Below are 18,564 nucleotides of genomic sequence, written 5' to 3' on the forward strand. Positions count from 1 at the left end.
CAATGTAATGGGTTGGTGGCCATAACAAATAGCCATATCCAAAATAATTATTAAAATAAAAATATTTATACGTTTAAAAAATAAAGTCAGACTCTATTTATAAAGATTTTGTTTTGGATCATATTTATCAATGTGGTTGTGCTTGATTTGTTCCATTCAGACACCGATAACTATAAGTTGGGTCGTTTTTCACTTTTGGATAATTCTCTTTCCAAATTTTGACTTTTATACTACTGGTTGGTACCGTACACGTGCAATAGAGACTATGGTCGAATATAAATAATATAAATTTTTTATTATTATTATGGTAAAATAACAAGTAATCAAATTATTAAGAAAAATATATAATTAATATAACTGATTTTTTTTTTCAATAAATAAAATTTTCAACTAATTCAATTTATACCAATAAAGTTTTAAATAAAAATATAAAAAATTAATTTTTCCCTCACATTTTTATTTTCTTAATATAATTGTAAATATTTCTAAATTTATAGAGATGGGCCGACTAGGCCCATTTTAAGAGATGGACCTTGAACCCAAATTTTGTAAATTTAGTATAATTAGACAAAAAAAAAAAAAAAAATTATAAATATATTAGTTACAAAAATAATTATGAATAATGTAAAAAAATTAAATTGTTAGGATCAAAATTAGTAAGTTAATTTTAAATTATTTCAAATTTAAAATATTAATAAAAAATTGTTCATTTACATAATAAAATACATAATATTATTTTAAAAATTAATTATTTGATATTAGACTTTTAATTATTCAATTAAAATGAAGAAAAAAATTATAGGAAATTAATAATTTATTTAAGAAAGAAATAATAATAATAAATCCATCTTAAACCCAATTTCATTATTAAAATTTTATTTTAGGAAAAATATAAGGTTAATTTGAAATTTAAATAAAAACAATAAAACTAATTATTTTAGTTTTAATGGCTATTGACATAAATTAATCTAACTAAATTAACTAATCTGTTGAACTGAAACTAATTTTTGTTAAAATTATTTCCTTTTAATTTTTTAAAAATCCATTTAAATAAATACTTGTTATTACACTTTTGCCCTCCCCGCTTTTTCCCAGGAAACTCTGTAAGTTCTGAAGGCTCGCATTTCTGTAGTCACCTGTTCAATTTCCTCCATGGATCTCTTTTCCGTCTTCCCCGGCGGCGACGGAGCGTCGGAACGGTCTGATTCTGAGGAGGAACATGACGACGGCGGTTCGGTTTCTAATATCTCCAATCCGAGTACTAGTTGGAGCTTTGGTGGCCTCATTAAGACTATCGCGACCAAGTCGGAATCTGTAATTTCGAACTACCGCCGTGATCTTGAGGAATTAGGATCCGGTTTGAGGAAGGAGACGTCGGTGATCCGCGAAGTCGCATCGCGTGCTGTGAAGGACCTTCCGACGACGCTTGATGTCGGCGCGTCTGTTGTGCAGGAGTCGCTGGAGTCAGTCGGCGAAGCTATAGACGATATCGGAAGCGCCGTCTGGAAATCGACGTCGAAGATTATCTCACATGGTAGGGAAACGTTTTTAGCTTCTGATCTTGTTTCTGAAAAGCATGAAAATAGCAGCGATGTTGTTTTTTCGTTCAAGCAATTAGGAAGTAGCACGGCTAGAAAACTCGAATTCAAACAGTATAATAGGTTCAATACGCAATTGATTGCGATTCAGCGTGACCTAAATACATATTTGGAGGAACCTAAGGATTTAGAGAATTACAAGAATTGGAAATTAGGTTTCGTATTGGAAAACAAGGAAGAAGAAGTTGATGATCTGGTTAAAGAGAGTGATGATGTTCGGGAGACATATCGGACGGTTGTTCCAAGCACAATCGTCCATGAGGTGTTTTGGAGTAGGTATTTTTACAGGCTTCACAAGCTAAAGCAAGCAGAAGAAGCCAGAGTTAAGCTTGTGAAGAGAGCCATTTGTGCAGAAGATGAGGAAGATTTGAGTTGGGATGTAGATGAAGATGATGTAAAGGAAGGAAATATTGAATTGCAGTCGAAGAGTGGTGAATCCAGTGGAGCTCTGAGTACTGAGAAGAGAGATAGTAACAGTTCAGAGAGTGCCAAACCAGGAAATAGTGGTGATTCCTGCAAAGACTGTGACATTTCAATCATTTCCAGTCAGCTTGGGGAAGAAGAAGAACTTGGATGGGACGAAATTGAAGACATTGGAATCATTGAGGAGGCCAGAGGCAACAATGAACAAAGAATTGGTTTGCACAAGCGGCTAATTATGGCAGAGGAAGAGGAGGATCTGAGTTGGGAAATTGAGGATGAAGATGAACCTGCTAAACCGTGAAGAAACAACACACTTTTATTCAACTTCCAGTTCATAGAATCCATGATTTTGTGAGTACAGTGTTTTGTTTTGTTGATAAAGCATATTTTGTTCATATCTCATTGTCCTTTGACATCTATAAGTTGGCTTCTTTATTTACCTCATTCTGGGTTTTGTTTGCAGATCACATTCACTTGGAAGTTGACAATTTCTCTTGCATCGAACAGTGGGTGTCATCTGTTTGCATCAGCTGAGGTATTGGGTATCTTGAAAACTAATGTAGATTTGTACGATCAAACAAAAACGTTTACAAAAGAAATGGTAGCTTTGTTCAGATATAGATTGTAAGTAAAGAGACAAATGGATGGGAGGAAAGGGAGAGGTTGTAAAATTGGTTAACAATCCATACAAAGAAGGTTTTGTAAGTTATAAACTTATTGGTTAAGTATTCTTAATCTTTTCTAAAATAGGGTTGGGATGAATTCTAACATTATTTTCGGGTTAATTGAGTGGTAAAAAAAAATGTAAATTTACAAACCAACTTTTTGGTTTTCATTGATGACCAAATGTACCCACCAGATTTTCATCCGAAGAAGAGTGGCTATGGCGGCTGAAATCGCTTTCCCACTCTGGAGATTCCCAACCCAGATGAAGATGAGCTCAATGTACGTCCTCGTTTCTTTAGCTCTAATCTTCCTTCAAGAACCAATGCACAGCATTCTTTGATATCAATTGTACCAGTCTACGGATTAGCGACGACTTTTCTTTTCATTTGCAGGAGAAGAAGAGTTAAGTTTCAGAGCGATAAGAATCCGTAGGGGTTTGTAAATGGAGGAACCGCTTGCGCCATTGCTCGAACATTTCAGAGTGGGTCGGTGGATGGGCAGTGGCAGTCTGGCAGAGATGACGACAAAGACGACGAAGATGCTATAATCAACCACCGTTGTTCATGATTGACACTCTTTTAGCCCTTGGATCAAGACGGCAACCAGATCGCTACGGTGTCTGAGCCTATTTCGGAGTGTCGCAATTAATTGTTGGCCTAGCGCATGGTCAAGCCCTAAGGGGCGAAGGTTGAAGAAGGTAAGGAGTGTAGCCGGACGGAGATGGAGACAAATCGGCCGTTAACGGCGCGACCTTGGGTCAAAATCTAAGCATAAGAAATCTCCGGGATTTTAGTACGTTGAAAAGAGAGAATTGGGTCGGAGGTACGGTGTCTTTGCAATCTCGTAACTCTCTGGTTCTCTCCATTGATGGACAAGCTTTTGGGCGCTAACTTGACACATCTCACCAGGTAATTTGAGAGACGGGGAAATTTTTTTAGTTCGTTCTTCTTCTTGAATTTGCTTGTTGTCTGAAGATCTGTGATTCTTCTGTGGCTTTTTTTTTGAAGGATTTTATTAATTCTTCTGTTTCTGATGCATCTTCTTCATTAGGAAAATGGTGGAGTTCTGTTTCGTTATTTGAGATTGAACCCTTGGGAATATTCTAATAGAAGAATGGTACTCCTGAGCTCACATACTGCAAGCTTGTAAGCATTTTTTTTCTCTCTTACCAAGTAATTCATCTATCTGGAACTATCTGTTCTTGTCTATGCTTGCTCTACGTAGAACTTTAAATTCAGTACAAGCATCGTTATCCAAAGAATCTGATCTGAAATTGCAAGTTTGCAACCTTGGAAGTTCATTGCTTTGTTGTTTTTATTTGAACCTGTTGTCGTATTTAGATTGATGACTGAATCCATCCGAAAACAAGAAGAATGTATGCATAAATTCATAATCAGATGATAACTGATCAAGGGGCACTGTCTGAATCCAATTGAACAAGCATTCAAATAAAATGAAACATCTGCATCATATTCAATCAGAAACAAGCCATACCATCTACAATAGATGAAGATTTTTTTGTTGCTTCAAAAGCTTTTTTTTTTTTTGACTGGAAGACTTCAAGACCTTTATTTACAAAAGGTCTTCTCTGCATTATCTAACAGAATGAGGGAAATTCTTCTGCAGGTTTTGGTAAATTTATCAACTTAGAACTTTGCCCACAAGACCAAATATGAGTCATTGGCTCTAGACCTTCAATGACAGTTTCTGAGCAGCCAATGCCTCGGCTTCAAGTGTTGGCTCCCACAGTAATGTTGTTTCTGCCAGCAGTGAGGTCACGATGTATGGGTCCATGTTTGAAGCAGGACGTCGGTCTTCCAAATAACCTATTCCATGATAACATCACAAGAACAGAGTAAAATCAATGAATTTTGGCCTTCCTGCATACTCAAGGACAGAGCTAAGGCCTAAAATCACTTGGAAGGAGAACTTTTTTTCTTCCTGTAATGATGTAACAAATACCTTTGCCTTGCTTCTCAGTGTCACGTCCCACACGGATCGAACAGCCACGGTTAGCCACCCCCTGCAGTTGGAATTTTCAGCAGAATTTTCAAACATGTCCCAAACATTACTGTTCAGTTCAAACAAGTGTAGCAGATCTTAGTACATACCCAGGAAAAGGTGTTGATACTTGCTGTTTCGTGCTTTCCTGTCAACCTTCTCTCATTCCCTTCTCCATAGGCACTGATATGCTCATTGTGTCGAAGAGACAGATTCAGAATTGCCTTCTTTATGACGTCGAAGCCTCTTTCCTCCCTCATACTCTTTGTGCTGTATAAGAACGGATCTGCCGTTAATTATATGAATGTTGCATTGTTCTTCAATGAAAGAGAACGCATCCAATTACCTGTAATTGGTGTGGCATCCAGCTCCATTCCAGTCACCCTGCCAATGAAGATGAAGAATCAGACAAGTCCATTTGACCAGTGAATTTCAAGAATTAGTACCTAATTTAACCAAGCTACTACCTCAATTGGTTTTGGATCAAGTGTGAGAACTACCCCGGCTTGCTCAGTGATCCTCTGTCAAGACAAGAAGAAAACATGACTCCAAGGTTCTGTTTAACCATCTACTATAGATTATACAGACTCAAGGGTAAACAGGGATGAGTTACCTCAAGAATGTATCTAGAACACCAAATGTGATCTCCAGCTTCGATCCCGACGCTAGGACCAACTTGATACTCCCACTGCATGGAAATTATAGAAAGTTTAATGGATTACATGAATTGCAATATAGCAGCTTTATGTTTATAGTTGAAGACGTAAGTGAGAATGAGAGAGAACCTGGCCAGGCATGACTTCTCCATTGGTGCCACTAATGTTGATTCCGGCATATAAACAAGCCTTGTAGTGGGCATCTGATATGTCTCGGCCAAACGACTTATCAGCTCCAACACCACAATAATAAGGGCCCTATCATGAACAAGAATTCGTTGCAGATGAAGTTGATGTGATAGATTGTATAATGATGCACGGTACTGAAACTGTAAAGATGATATCAAAAGAATTCCAACCTGAGGACCAGGATAAGCTCCAACTGGCCAACCTAAAGGCCACTTCACATTTGTTTGAAGTAAGGTGTACTCTTGCTCTATGCCATACCTGAATTACAATGGTTTCAGTATTCTGCATTGGATAAGTACACCAAAAGACAAAAGACGAAAAGAAAATCATGTTCATGTAACAGCCCAAAAAGCCCAAGCCCACGTCAAGCAGAGGACTGTCTCTTTTTTGCTTCCCCTCAAAGTTTTTAAAATGTGTCTCCTAGGATCTCACAATTCTCCCCTTCAGGGCCTAACTAACGACCATCTTAGAAGGATGGCAACCATGGCAAACAGGTCATCTCTCAACTACAGACACACATTTCCATTAGAGGATCCTCAAATGCTTAGAACTTCATGGGACTCGAAATTGTAGTAGGATGAGAAAACTTGATAGAAATGGGATAAACATCAGAAAATATAAGAGACTAGAAACAAGTAATCAACCATGAAGGTTTGCTATAATCAGTTATGTAAAGTTAAATATTGCTTTTCATCAAGTACTGCGAAGAGTACTCGACTTAATTGGAGTACTAACCAGGGAATTTCATCCACAACCTTCTTGTTGCTGAAAATCTCAGCAGCTCTGTGGCGTTTGTTTGTAGGGATGGGTTCACCAGCTGGTGTGTATGTATCACAAATAACCTTTATTGGATGACAAGAACGTACATATGTCAGATATATGATATTGAAACAAACTTTGATCAATGAGCATGGAGATTAGATGTAACCGGACTTTCTCTTTTGGCCTTCTCTTCAAAGTTTTTAGAAAACGTCTACTATGGAGAGAATCTAGCTCTACTCTGACCGGTGCCTCACACCGTTTGGTGACTGACTCGGATACATTTGTAGACGCGTTTTAAAAACCTTGAGGGAAAGTCCGAAAGAAAAAGCTTAAAGAGGACAATATCTACTAGTAGTGAGTTTAGGCTACTCTTTAAACCTTGTGTTACTCACCAAAATGTTGTTGCCGCCACGAAACGGATCCTTGAAAATTGCTTGAGGACTGGATAAAAATGATGAGTTCATGATAGTCAAATGAAGGTACTAACTGTTATATGATGAAGTAATTATTTGATGTCATAGAGATCATACTATAGAATGACTTCACTGTCTTCTCCGGGTGCTTGTCCAGTACTAGATCCATCATAGTTCCACTTCGGTAACTCAGATGGATGTTCAACAGGCTTCGATATGGTCTGATAATAACGAATCACGAACAAAACGAAATAAGAACGACGAGGGTCGATTGAAGTGTTAGATTTTTACTATTTAATCAGAATGAGGAGACATCATACCCTTGACTTACTACGCAAATCAATGCCAGATCCTCCAATCCTATATCAGAAGCAAACCACAAAGGTTAAAGATTTTGAAAAATAGTTTTTACCGTTCAAGCCCATCGTTAGTAGAGATTGTCTTCTTTGGACTTTCTCTTTCGAGTTTCCCCTCAAAGTTTTTAAAACGCATCTACTAGGGAGAAGTTTCCACACTTTTATAAAGAATATTTCGTTTTCTTCTCTAACCGACTGGAATCTCACATACAATAATCTAATCTGCAGCGTGATGAGTTAAATACATGATAAGCAAAGAAGGCGAAATATACCAGATATACTCAGCAATAATCTTGTCGGTATAAGGAGTAACGTCGAGATTAAGCAGATCTTCCATCCTGTTGATAGTGCTGCCATCAGATTTGAGAGCCAAGACTCTGAACTTTGCAGAGCTCTTCACTGCTACTTTACTGCTCTGCTTCAGAAGCAAAGAACTCCACATCTTAGAGGTAATGGAGCTTGCACTCATAGAAGTCTGCTTAGTTCTCAGCTGCCATTGAACGGATGGAGCTAAAATTTGAGCCATTGTTTGCACCTAGCTGAAAAGAGAGCACTCAAAGATCAAAATCTTCAAACGAACCCAAAATTTCAGCATAATCCTTATCAAAAGTGAAGATCCATCCTTAAAAGATGAACATCCTTCTCAGTTCATCCTCCAAATGTTCATAGTTCATAACTCCACAGTCAATGAAATGAAAGACCTAAACACTGCAAAGTCATCTGTTCATTTGATTCACATTCAGACGATTCCAAATAGTATCAGAAGAAAAAACGGATCGGACTGTAAAACGAGGCCACATTCGCCTGAATCCACAACAAAACCACAAATCCAGATAGTGAAAACACCAAAAACTTACCGGAAAACAGCCGGAGAGCGGCCGGAAAACACAGACCAGGAACTGAGTTTCACCGATAATGGAGGAATGCAGAGTAGAGATAGAGATTCCTTGTGGCTGGTGTTAAAATGGAGGCGAAGATCCTAGTGAATCGCATTTGTTGGCTTTTGGAAAGCGGATAGAGCCGCGGGATGAATGGAGGAAATCGAGTTTTCGCAATCGAGAGATAAAAGGTATTTCAAACGTTTTCTCGTTGAATATTGAAGAATCCTGCTTGATTTTGACTGATTTAAGCATTAAATTACTCCTAATTATTGATTTTTGAAGCTTTTAACGGCTGAAAACTATATGAGTTGGAGAGAATCTTATGAACTCATTAATTTAGTTTCAACTTTTCTACTTCTTTGTTTATTGTTTGTTTCAATTTGATCCATTGATTCATCTGGTGGTTGATTAAAATATGTTTGAGGGAGGTGGAGAATCACAAATTATTTTAATACTTATTTCTCCTTTTTATTTATTGAATTTCTACCATTTCTAAATTCTTAAATACAAATTAAAGATATATATATTTAATATTTAGCCATTTAAAAATTTTAATTATAAATTTAGTCCTAAATTTTGCGTTACAACTTAAATTCTTTTTAATAGAATCTTAAATTTTTAATTTTATATTATATAAATACACATGGAGATAATATTTCTTACTTATAAACCTATGATAATTTCCTAAATTAGCCCGGGACTCACTCTCAATAATCCTCAACAATCCTCCTCTCGAACAAATTACACTATAAGCTTCAAAAGCCTCCCTTGAGGCTCGACTCCTTTCTTTGGAGCCCTTGAACAAAGTACACATTTTGTTCGACACTTTACTACACCGGATTCTAGGATGCTTATGGAGCTCTCGAATAACCTCTTCTTAATCGAGGCTTGACTCCTTCCTTTGGAGCTCTCGAACAAAGTACATCATTTGAGGCTCGACTCCTTTCTTTGGAGCCCTTGAACAAAGTACACATTTTGTTCGACACTTTAGTCACTTTTGACTACACCGAATTCTAGGAGGCTTATGGAGCTCTCGAATAACCTCTCCTTAATCGAGGCTTGACTCCTTCCTTTGAAACTCCTCGAACAAAGTACATCATTTATTCGACACTTTAGTCACTTTTGACTACGCCAGATTCTATTGACATGGCTAAGTTTAGGACATGGCTTTAATATTAGGAATCACGACTCATCTTTTGGGCTCATAATAAATTAAAAGTTGCTCCTAAAATCTCATGGCTTTGCTCTGGGCTTTCCCAAAATGTCTCCTACCAATAGTATTCCTCACTTATAAACTCATGATCATTCTCTAAATTAGCCAACGTTCTCACTCACTCCCAATAATTCTCAACATTTTACTCTTTAATTTTGTAGTTTTTTCATATTTATTTGAATGGAAAAGATATTTCTTTAAAATAATTTCAAAATTCAAGAACAAAAATGAAACTTTTCAAAAGCGTATGAACATAATCATGTATAATTTAATCTAGAATTTTTCAATACATACACAATTTGAACGGCTCAAAATTCATAAATGATTATATATACAGTTCATAAAGAAAAATGATAACAATGATTTAGGAATGTTTTTGATAATTTAACATGATGAACTAAAAAGAAAAAAAAAAGTGGCAAAGAATTATTAGAAAAAAGAATCAACCAAAAGAAAAAACATCACGGTTTTTTTTTTTTTTTTTTTAAGAAAGAATTATGGAGAGAATTTATGGCGCCAATTAACGCCATTTTTTCCAGATGAACGATGCAAATCACCATCTTCCCAAGAGACCCAATGCGGTTTGAGCGAGCGAATGCATCGTGATGCGGTGGCGGCTCAGCCCGACGGTGCCGGAGAAGATGTTGAAGCTTTCAATCTCCGAAGTGGTTTCCAAGACGGCCTCCAGTTCCTTCGCCATCCCTAATTCCTCGAAGAAATGTATGTTCTCTGTTTTTTCCCTCATCATCCAAATCGCCATTTCTATTACGAATCGCCGAATCTGCGGCGTTTTAGTTGGTGGATTTTTATGCCTCTTTAGAATCTGTACCAATGTCGCCGCCAATTCGGCCTGCGTCGTGCCGGCCCTCTCGAATGTGATGGCGGCTTCGTAGGATGTTGTGAATTTCAAAATTTGTGCTGATAGTCCGATCATTACTTCCTGTAGTTTCTGTTCTTCTGATTTGATTGCCCGAACCACCTGAAATCGAAGATGAGGATTGAGATAAGGATTAAACAGAAGCTAAATTCAGATTAACGCGCTATGATAAACAGGAAATTATATCTAGAAATGCCCTTATATGTGACTAATTTCAGGCTTTTGAATCTAGTTTTTCAAATCATAATCTATAAGCCAGACATAATTTACACAAATTAAGATACAAACAAAAAACTTCACATCCCCTAGAGATAACCTAAAACCTTGATATGGATTATATGAACAAATCTAGTTAATAATCACTTGAATGGTGTAAAAATTCCTTTTCTGTATAAACCAATTCTGAAGATGTAAAGTTCTTCTGAATCAAAAAAAAAAAAAAAAGTATCAGTCAACTTTGTTTGTATGTATTTATAGCAAGCTTTTAATGCAATATATGCATATGTGAAGAAAAGTATGATAATATTTGTTCTTCCTTGCACTAGTTTCATTAACTCAAGTGTCAAAGAAATGTATTTGGTTGTTATTAATAGAAAAGGAAGCGTTTGATTTTGATTACTTACTGTTGAAGCTGCAGCTGCAACTCCCCTGAGCTTGTTGAAACCTTCTGCGCCACTGTAAATGCACAGATTTCTCAATATTCGTGCAGCGTTCACGCGAAGCAACGGAATCTCCAAAGTTGATACCAGGTTTTCCAGCACCTCCAGCTTCAGAATTCGATTACAGTTGCTTTGGCTATCCAATGCAAGCATTGCCAGTGCTTCTCCAGCCGCTATCCTTGCATGGTTGTGAGTCTCTGCTATCTCTTTGTTGAAGAAAATTCTGAACAGTTCCTTTAGAATGCCACCAGTACCACCGATTCTCTCGGTTGTATCCTCGTCCAGCGCCAAACTGGTTAAGATTTCAATGCCTAGTTGCTGAAGTGATGGATGTTTATCGCCGTACCGCAGTACATCCCTGATGTTGCTGATTGTAAAAACTATCTCAGCTATCTCATTCCGGAGAAATTTTCCTGTCGTGCCTGTCGTGCTTGCCAGCATCTTCACTACTTGCAGTGATCTTTTGACTGTTTGAATCTGTGATGGTGCAACGTGTTCGTCTTTCAATAGCCTTTCGTCTGCGTGAGTGAAATCTATGATTTTCGGCAGGAGGCCTCTTGTGTTTCCAATCTTACCACAGTTATCGTGGTCTCGTGCAAGTTTTTTTAGAATGACAAGTCCCAAGTGATTGAATGTCCAGAATGCATAGTTCGCACGGTCGTGGATTATCTTCTTTTCGCTTATTTCATCTGCCGAAACGTGGGAGCTTCGACTGTTGTGGAGTAAAGATGATATCGACTCCATGGCGCCAGGTATCCCAGCAACTCTTAATGAATTCTGCTTTTTTCCTGCTAGTTTTGACAGTATTTCAGCTGCTGATAGCCTGATCTCTTCTTCTTGTGGGTCTTTCCAGTTCAACATCTCCACTAATCTTTCTATAACAGCAAGATTCACCCCTATCTTTTCAAGTGTGTCATCAGAAAATCTCTGGTTCATCGAAAACCGTCGAAGAATTCTCACTCCGATGAGCTGCTCATCAGGAAAACTTGAATCTAGGAGCTCCATTGCAAAAGAGACCATATCCATTTTCAGGCCATCGAAAATACTTCCGTTGACACATCTTGAATATGCGTCGTAAAAGAATCTTTTCGTTGAGATCATGCCGGAAGGACCCAATTCACATTCTTTATTCACCTTTTCCAATACCTTCCTGAAGATAACCTTCCATTCCCAGTAAGCCTTTTCTATTAAAAACAACAAAGCTTCTGCCAATGCCAAGCCATAGAAGATGCTGAGAGCAGCGCGCCTGTTCCTCTTGTCCGTGTCTCCCTTTGCTATATTGCCATAGTTGTGCTTGATCAATTTCATTAGCGAGAGCACCACACAAGCTGTTGCAGATATAAGCTGAAGCCAATAGAGAAGTTTACTGATGTTTTTTGACAGGAAAACCCATTGAGCATATGGCAAAAGAGGAACATCTGATGTGCTCCATTGCCGAGTTGGTATCTTCGACTGCTCCGACATTCCTCGGTTGCTAGCATTTGAAATTCCTCTTATATCTCGACCTCGACTTTGCTTTCCTAATGCAATAACTGACTTGAAAGTTGCTTTGATCTTTTCAACCAGGAAGTGGGAGCTGGTCCTCAATGCCCGAAAGCTGTTTAAACCAGCATCAGCAATCGACCATGTTGCTTGGTGCTGCCATTCTAGCTCATGACTCCGGCTGAATATTCGAGTTCCTTCAATCAACAGAATAATAGTGATGAACCAAAAGTCAGTTTTATCTAATGTTATAGCAAAACCACCAAGAAGAACCACAGTTGCCCAGATGAACCCAAGAGTTCCCAGCCCTGTCGCCGCTTTCTCAAGTACCGCCAACCGGAGAGCAAAAAGCGTCAGCTTCTTCTCCGGTGCACGGACTGCAGGTTTCATTGGTGATGCAAAGTCCACATTACTACTTTCTCTCATCGTGATATTGGCCCTCGGCTCAAACATTGTGTTCCCACTGCCAGTTTCTGATATCTGCAAACGAACATCGTTCCGATCACCTGCGGGAGATTTCCCACCATCCATGTTCTTCAAGTCGATCACCAAGCCGAAGATTTTTGTGAGATAAAACTTGAGATGCTGTTTCTGTTTGAGCTATGGATGAAGTCTGGTGATTTTATATGCAATGAAAGCTTAGTGGGCACGGCTTGTTTTGGAAATGGAAGGAGTAACGTGAAGTGGCTTCTCTTTCTGTGGATTTACTCAGAAGTTCTTGGAGTTCTTGGAGAAAAACAAACACCCTTTAACGTGGAGCAAGTAGAGACGAGTTCCTTCATCCAAAAGGTCGAGAACTTCTTAACCCTTTCTTCTATGTTTTCTTTGTGTAGATTTTGAATGCTTACTGATGAAGTCTGATCAAAGCAATTTCCTCATTCATAGTCTAATGGGTCATTCCACGTATTGACTTTTTGAGTTCATTCACAAAGCAAGTGCCTTTTTGCCAATACTACTTTTTGGAGACTTTCCAGTCTTTTTTTTTTTTTTTTTGGGAATAATTTTGAAATTACAGAAATAGCTCAAATCCAGTATTAGAAGATATTGTCTGTTTTGGCCTTTTACGTATTGTCATTAGTGGTCTCACAGTTTTAAAACGCGTCTACGAGGAAGATGTTTTCACACCCTTATGAGAAATGATTTGTTCCCCTCTCCAACCGAGTGAGACCTCACAATCCATCCTTCTTGGGCCCCAGTGTGCCTCGCACACCACTCTGCTCTGATACCATTTGTAACCGTCCAAGTCCACTGCTAACAAATATTGTCCGTTTTGTCTCACGATTTTAAAATGCGTCTAGTAGGGAGCGGTTTTTACACATCTGTAAGAAATGTTTCGTTCCTCTCTCCAATTATGGGACCTCACACTTACTTTTCGTGTAGGAATTCAAATTTCAAAATCATGTCTTAAATCTCTACATATTAATATGAAACGGTTTATCAATAGCATTTGAAGTTCTGTAATTGAAATAAACGTTTTAAAAGTTAATAGACCAAAATAGAATTTAAACCCGAACACCTTCTCATAAACATACCCAATCCAGAAACTCTCCGACACGTCTCAATTTCGAGTTGATGAACGAATAAATCAGTTAGACCTAAAATATAGAAGAAGGAATAGTGTGGAAATAGAGTTATTTTGTGTGAAGTTAAAGGAAGAAATAAGAGCCAAGCAAAGAAGGAATTTTGAAACTCAGGCGTATCCCAAAGCCTTGGAGTACAAGCATGAAAATGCAAGCTGTGGGAAAACCCCATATTTAAGCGCATCTTAATTAAATTAAATTATTTCTCTCTTTAGTTTTACGTTATAAGACCCTTCTTCTAAGCACCTTACTTAACAACTTCCTCTACCCAAAACGTCATGCAAATCAAATCGTTATGTTCTTATAAATAATTTTTTTAAGTTAAGTTGTGAGATCTCATACCGATTGGAGAGGGGAACGAACCATTCTCTATAAGAGTGTAGAAATCTTTCCCTAAAAGACATGTTTTAAAAACCTTGAGGGGAAGCTCGAAAGGAAACCCAAATAGAACAATATCTGCTGACGGTGAACTTAGACGGTTACAAAAGTAATGTGTAAGTCTCCATCCTAGATAAGTTGAGGATAACGTGAATTTTTACTTTCGCTAAGATGATAGATGGGAGGTCGTAGCGACGTGACGAGACAATGTATGAAATTTCCTCTTCATCCATGATTTCTAAAAAAGTTTCACAATATAGAAGAGTAAGATTCAAACATGTAATCTTCTAGTTGAAGATATATATCTTAACTTGTTCCCGACTAACAAAATTTTAGTTGCTTTACCTTCGAAGATGATGTTTATTCAGTTCACACCTCAAAGGGATGAAATTGTTTGGAAGCCAAATTCCATAATGGGAACGTTAACTCAGTACAGCAATACATGATGGGTAACGAGGAAACTACTAATTTGGATGGAAAAAAGAAGATTTCCTCGTCTGAATGAAGAATCTTGTAATCGTACCTCCAAACGACAATAGCTTTCTAGAAGAATGTCAAAAGTTTCTAAATTAAGTAATGCAAATCATATCGGTCCAAGCACACCACCAACAAATATTGTCCACTTTAGCCCGTTACGTATAGTCGTGAGCCTCATGGTTTTAAAACACGTCTCTTAGAAAGAGATTTTCGCACGTTTATAAGAAATATTTTGTTCCCTCTCCAACAGATGTGGGATTTCACAATCATCTCCCTTGAGGGCCCAACGTCCTCGCTGGTACACCGTCCGTCTCCACAACTTACCTTGAATACCAGGTTAAACGAGAAGAAAACAGTCCCCAAGATACAGTCTTCAGCCTTTCTTTTAATATCGAGCGAGTACCTAACTAGTCCAATTTCCACGCACTTCGACTAATACACTCAAACATGCATCATCTTTCACCCAAAATATGACAGAAACAGTACAGAAGCCCCAGAAAGGTAGAACTTTATTGTCATTTCAGTTAGGATCATAATAGCTACAAAGCCATGTTGGACGTGTAAAGTTTATTAGCATTACCATGGTACACTGATAAATGCACACCTTCCTGGAGCAGCGAGTCCTCTCTATGCTGTCTGAGATTATTGTTCAACTGCCAACACAAATCTGAACTTCATAAAGGTTCGAGTTCAACCTTCGTTTGGGTATTAGAATGAAAAATAAAACTGTGAATGTCGGTACGAGCAAGACCCGACGTATGCAGTTGAAATCAGCCTTCGCCTTTTTCAATTGAGGATAATCACACCTACAGGAGATGATGATGACTGTAAGTCAAGACATATGCAAAATGGTACCCAGAAGAGTCCAATCCAGTTATATAAGGTTTGGATGCCGGTGTTCCTCCAGTTCATGAGAGCTGGAGGGTGTACATACTCCATTTTGGAGGACCGTCTCTCCTGTGCGTTGTTTTTATTGTTCGAAAAGACGATAAAAACGACTGTTTAGACTATAATAGATTAGCTTGAGTTTTCTGGTCTAATGATGAACATACATGACATTAGAGCCAAAAGTAGGAGCACAAGCTGAAACCGAAAAAAATGAACGAATCTAGGTAGTTCAGTTGATTTGAGCTGTAATCAGCCCAAGTCCAAGCCCAAGCCCATCGCTAATAGATGTTGTCCACTTTGGCTCGTTATGTATCGCCGTCAGCCTCACGGTTTTAAAACGCATCTGTTAGGGGAGAGGTTTCCACACCTTTATAAGGAATGTTCCGTTCTCCTCTCCAATTGATGTGGGATATCATATTTATCCCCCTTGGGGGCCCAGCATCCTCGCTGGCATACCACTCGGTATCTGGTTTTGATGCCATTTGTAACAGCCCAAGCTCAACGCTAGAAGATATTGTCCGCTTTAGCTCGTTACATATAGTCGTCAACCTCATAGTTTTAAAACGCATCTGTATGGGAGAGGTTTTCACACTCTTATAAAGAATGTTTCGTTCTCCTCCCCAACCGACGTGGGATCTCACAATCCACCCCCTTTGGAGCCCAGCTCTTTGCTAGCACACCGTTCGGTGTCTAGCTCTGAGCAATACATGTTAGTTGGATCAGTTTCATGAAATTCAAAACGAAAATTAGTTTAGTGGTTGGTATACTCCATTCAGTTGGCAATGTTGATTTTCAAATGTTCTTAAATCATTAGGTTAGTACAAAGTCAGTTTTGGCCAAAAAGCAAGATCAACCATCCCACTGATACTCCTCCACTAGAGCTCTAGGTTCAAACATATTCAATGAATTTCCTTCCATTTTCATACCAACAGCTTCTGTAGGCAAGATTTTTAAAACGCGTTTGCTAGGGAGAGGTTTCTACACCCTTTCAAAGAGTGCTTCGCTCTCCTCCCCAACTGACGTGGGATCTCACAATCCATCATCTTTTGGGGCCAGCGTCCTCGCTATCACTCGTTCCCATCTCCAATCGATGTGGGACTCCCCAATCCACCCCCTTTGGTGGCACCCGGGAGTCTTGGATACATAAATAATGAAAACTTCTACACTAATACAAGGCTTCTGGGATAGAATCCATAACAAAAACTATGCAAGCTTCAGTGGAATCAAGGCAATACTATACCATCAAGCAATAGATACTTCCAAAAAGGAAGCTAGAGTTATAAACAGAGTATGTATAAGTCTATTCCTTCTCAATCTGTATAGCTACTTTCCTAAGAAATAAATGCATCTCAGAACAGAACTTTGAAGTAAATGATACCTTGCAAAATGATGTCTCAAAATCTCAATCTAAACGACAGCATTTCTCTGCCAGACCTTTGCTTTCTCGGCATCAATAATGGATTCCACCAGCTTAACAGCACTCTCCAGCTTCCCTTCTGCATTCACAACCACATAATCAAAGTTGTTAACATGCTTGACTTCCTCTCTAGCTGTTGCAACTCTCACCATCAATGATTCTTTCGTCTCCGTCTTCCTATTGATCAACCTCTCCACTAGTTTAAGTTCATTCTCCGCCATTAAAAACACAAAAACAGCAGAATTCCCAAGAATTTTCCTCAATGTCTCAGCCCCTTGAATGTCAACTCTCAACACAATATCATACCCTTTGGCCATGAAGTCCCGGATTTGCCTTTTGGGAATGCCCTTGTAATCTCCATATACTAACGCGTATTCCAGAAGCTCGTTCCTCTCGATCAAGGCGAGAAACTCTTCCTTAGAGACGAAATAATAGTCTTTCCCATCTACTTCACCAGGTCGGATCGGTCGGCTTGTTGCTGTGACGACGAAATGGAGCCCTTCTCGGACCTCTCTCAATCGTTTAATCACAGCGTCCTTACCCACACCACTAGGGCCACTGATCACGATAATTAAGGGGCTCGGATTCGGCACCAATGGCTCCGAGCTAAACGAAGAACCAAGCGAAAACTCGAGGGATCGAAGCAATTCCGATCGGTCGACTTTGTCGGTCGGGGGAATGGTAGCGGAAATCGGTCTTCGGGCATCGCCCATTTCGGAAATGGAGGAGAACAATCGTGGGGTTAGAGGGAATGATTGAATGGGTTTGGATTTGGGGAAATTGGGAAGGGAATTAGGGTTGTGGAATTTTGGGTGGAGCGTTGAAGAGCGGGAAAGAGAGGCGCCGAAGAATCTGGAAGACATGGCGAGAAGAACGGGAAGAACAGTCAGAATCCGATTCAATTCACACTTGAACAGCTCTGGGAAACGGAATTTGGCTTTCAGAATTGAAAAAAAAATTGAATCACCGGTGAAATTGCTATACAAATTTTCAGCTTCCGAAGTGCCCGACCGTATTGTGACTGTTAAACCGTTTTTTTTTTTTTAATTATTATTAAAAAAAATCTTTTTCCAATCCTCCAAAATTTTGGTGTCAGGGTTTAAATATTAGACATTCACAAGTCACAACACATCATTCATTTTAGTTACAGTTAAGTATTCTTAATCTTTATAATAATTTTAAAATAGAGATAAATTGTAACTCTGTTTTTAGGTCATTAGGCTGACTCGACAACAAAAAAAAAATGTCAACCAGTAAACAGATTCGAATTTTTTTATTTTTTAAAAATTCATCTGAACTCAAACCTTCACAATTTAGGTAGAGTAGTCCAAGTTGATCAGGGTCTTCAGTCATATGAACACTCTTATTAATAATTTAAGATACAGATGGTTTATGCGTGAATTCGATATCAAAATGAAGCCCCAATCATGCCGTCAACTCTTAAACTAATAGAACTAATTCCCTACTATTGTTTAACCATTTATCGATCACTTTTTTGATATTGGGTAAAGCTAAATTTGGGTTTGACACTGACATGTGAAGCGAGATTTTCATTATATCTTTAAAAATTAATATAATAGGTATAAGTTACATGTGATCTACAATTTTATTTTTAATTACTATAATAATTTATTACACTTTTAAATTT

General features: G+C 38.3%; 4 protein-coding genes and 1 long non-coding RNA gene across 7 annotated transcripts; 2 read left to right on the forward strand and 3 right to left on the reverse strand.

The window, feature by feature from the left end:
• Window positions 1-1,077: 1,077 nt before the first annotated feature.
• Window positions 1,078-4,245, forward strand: LOC111789668 (uncharacterized). 2 transcript variants are annotated; one of them, XM_023670309.2, is made up of 5 exons: window positions 1,078-2,372; window positions 2,485-2,966; window positions 3,080-3,595; window positions 3,738-3,832; window positions 4,028-4,245. In XM_023670309.2, the coding sequence occupies exon 1, from the start codon at window positions 1,153-1,155 to the stop codon at window positions 2,320-2,322; it is 1,170 nt and encodes a 389-aa protein (XP_023526077.2). In that variant the 5' UTR covers window positions 1,078-1,152; the 3' UTR covers window positions 2,323-2,372; window positions 2,485-2,966; window positions 3,080-3,595; window positions 3,738-3,832; window positions 4,028-4,245. The 2 variants fall into 2 exon arrangements, with proteins under 2 accessions (XP_023526077.2, XP_086978237.1); XM_087122111.1 differs by lacking the exons at window positions 3,080-3,595; window positions 3,738-3,832; window positions 4,028-4,245 and having other exon boundaries at window positions 2,485-2,556; window positions 2,881-2,965.
• On the reverse strand, window positions 4,045-8,101 carry LOC111789666 (glutamine synthetase leaf isozyme, chloroplastic). The gene is made up of 14 exons (XM_023670305.2): window positions 7,922-8,101; window positions 7,337-7,603; window positions 7,029-7,068; window positions 6,826-6,929; window positions 6,688-6,736; window positions 6,269-6,375; window positions 5,704-5,791; window positions 5,474-5,602; window positions 5,302-5,376; window positions 5,156-5,209; window positions 5,035-5,072; window positions 4,799-4,958; window positions 4,650-4,710; window positions 4,045-4,513 (listed from the first exon to the last, which is right to left on the reverse strand). Exons 2-14 carry the CDS (start codon window positions 7,588-7,590, stop codon window positions 4,374-4,376), a joined length of 1,299 nt encoding a protein of 432 aa, XP_023526073.2. The 5' UTR covers window positions 7,591-7,603; window positions 7,922-8,101; the 3' UTR covers window positions 4,045-4,373.
• Window positions 6,952-8,029, forward strand: LOC147793302 (uncharacterized). The gene is made up of 2 exons (XR_015420268.1): window positions 6,952-7,092; window positions 7,293-8,029. It is a non-coding gene; the product is annotated as an uncharacterized LOC147793302 (long non-coding RNA).
• Window positions 8,102-9,392: 1,291 nt separating the features above from the next.
• Window positions 9,393-12,707, reverse strand: LOC111789665 (uncharacterized). The gene is made up of 2 exons (XM_023670304.2): window positions 10,659-12,707; window positions 9,393-10,137 (listed from the first exon to the last, which is right to left on the reverse strand). The coding sequence occupies exons 1-2, from the start codon at window positions 12,705-12,707 to the stop codon at window positions 9,712-9,714; spliced, it is 2,475 nt and encodes an 824-aa protein (XP_023526072.1). The 3' UTR covers window positions 9,393-9,711.
• A 2,387-nt stretch (window positions 12,708-15,094) lies between these two features.
• Window positions 15,095-17,932, reverse strand: LOC111789669 (guanylate kinase 3, chloroplastic). Of its 2 annotated transcripts, XM_087122432.1 has the most exons (3): window positions 17,066-17,932; window positions 16,878-16,995; window positions 15,095-15,417 (listed from the first exon to the last, which is right to left on the reverse strand). In XM_087122432.1, the coding sequence occupies exons 1-2, from the start codon at window positions 17,777-17,779 to the stop codon at window positions 16,894-16,896; spliced, it is 816 nt and encodes a 271-aa protein (XP_086978558.1). In that variant the 5' UTR covers window positions 17,780-17,932; the 3' UTR covers window positions 15,095-15,417; window positions 16,878-16,893. The 2 variants fall into 2 exon arrangements, with proteins under 2 accessions (XP_086978558.1, XP_023526078.2); XM_023670310.2 differs by having other exon boundaries at window positions 16,878-17,930.
• Window positions 17,933-18,564: the final 632 nt, after the last annotated feature.

Source organism: Cucurbita pepo, chromosome 3, assembly GCF_057944985.1.
Source record: "Cucurbita pepo subsp. pepo isolate OVF chromosome 3, ASM5794498v1, whole genome shotgun sequence".
NCBI lineage: Eukaryota > Viridiplantae > Streptophyta > Magnoliopsida > Cucurbitales > Cucurbitaceae > Cucurbita > Cucurbita pepo.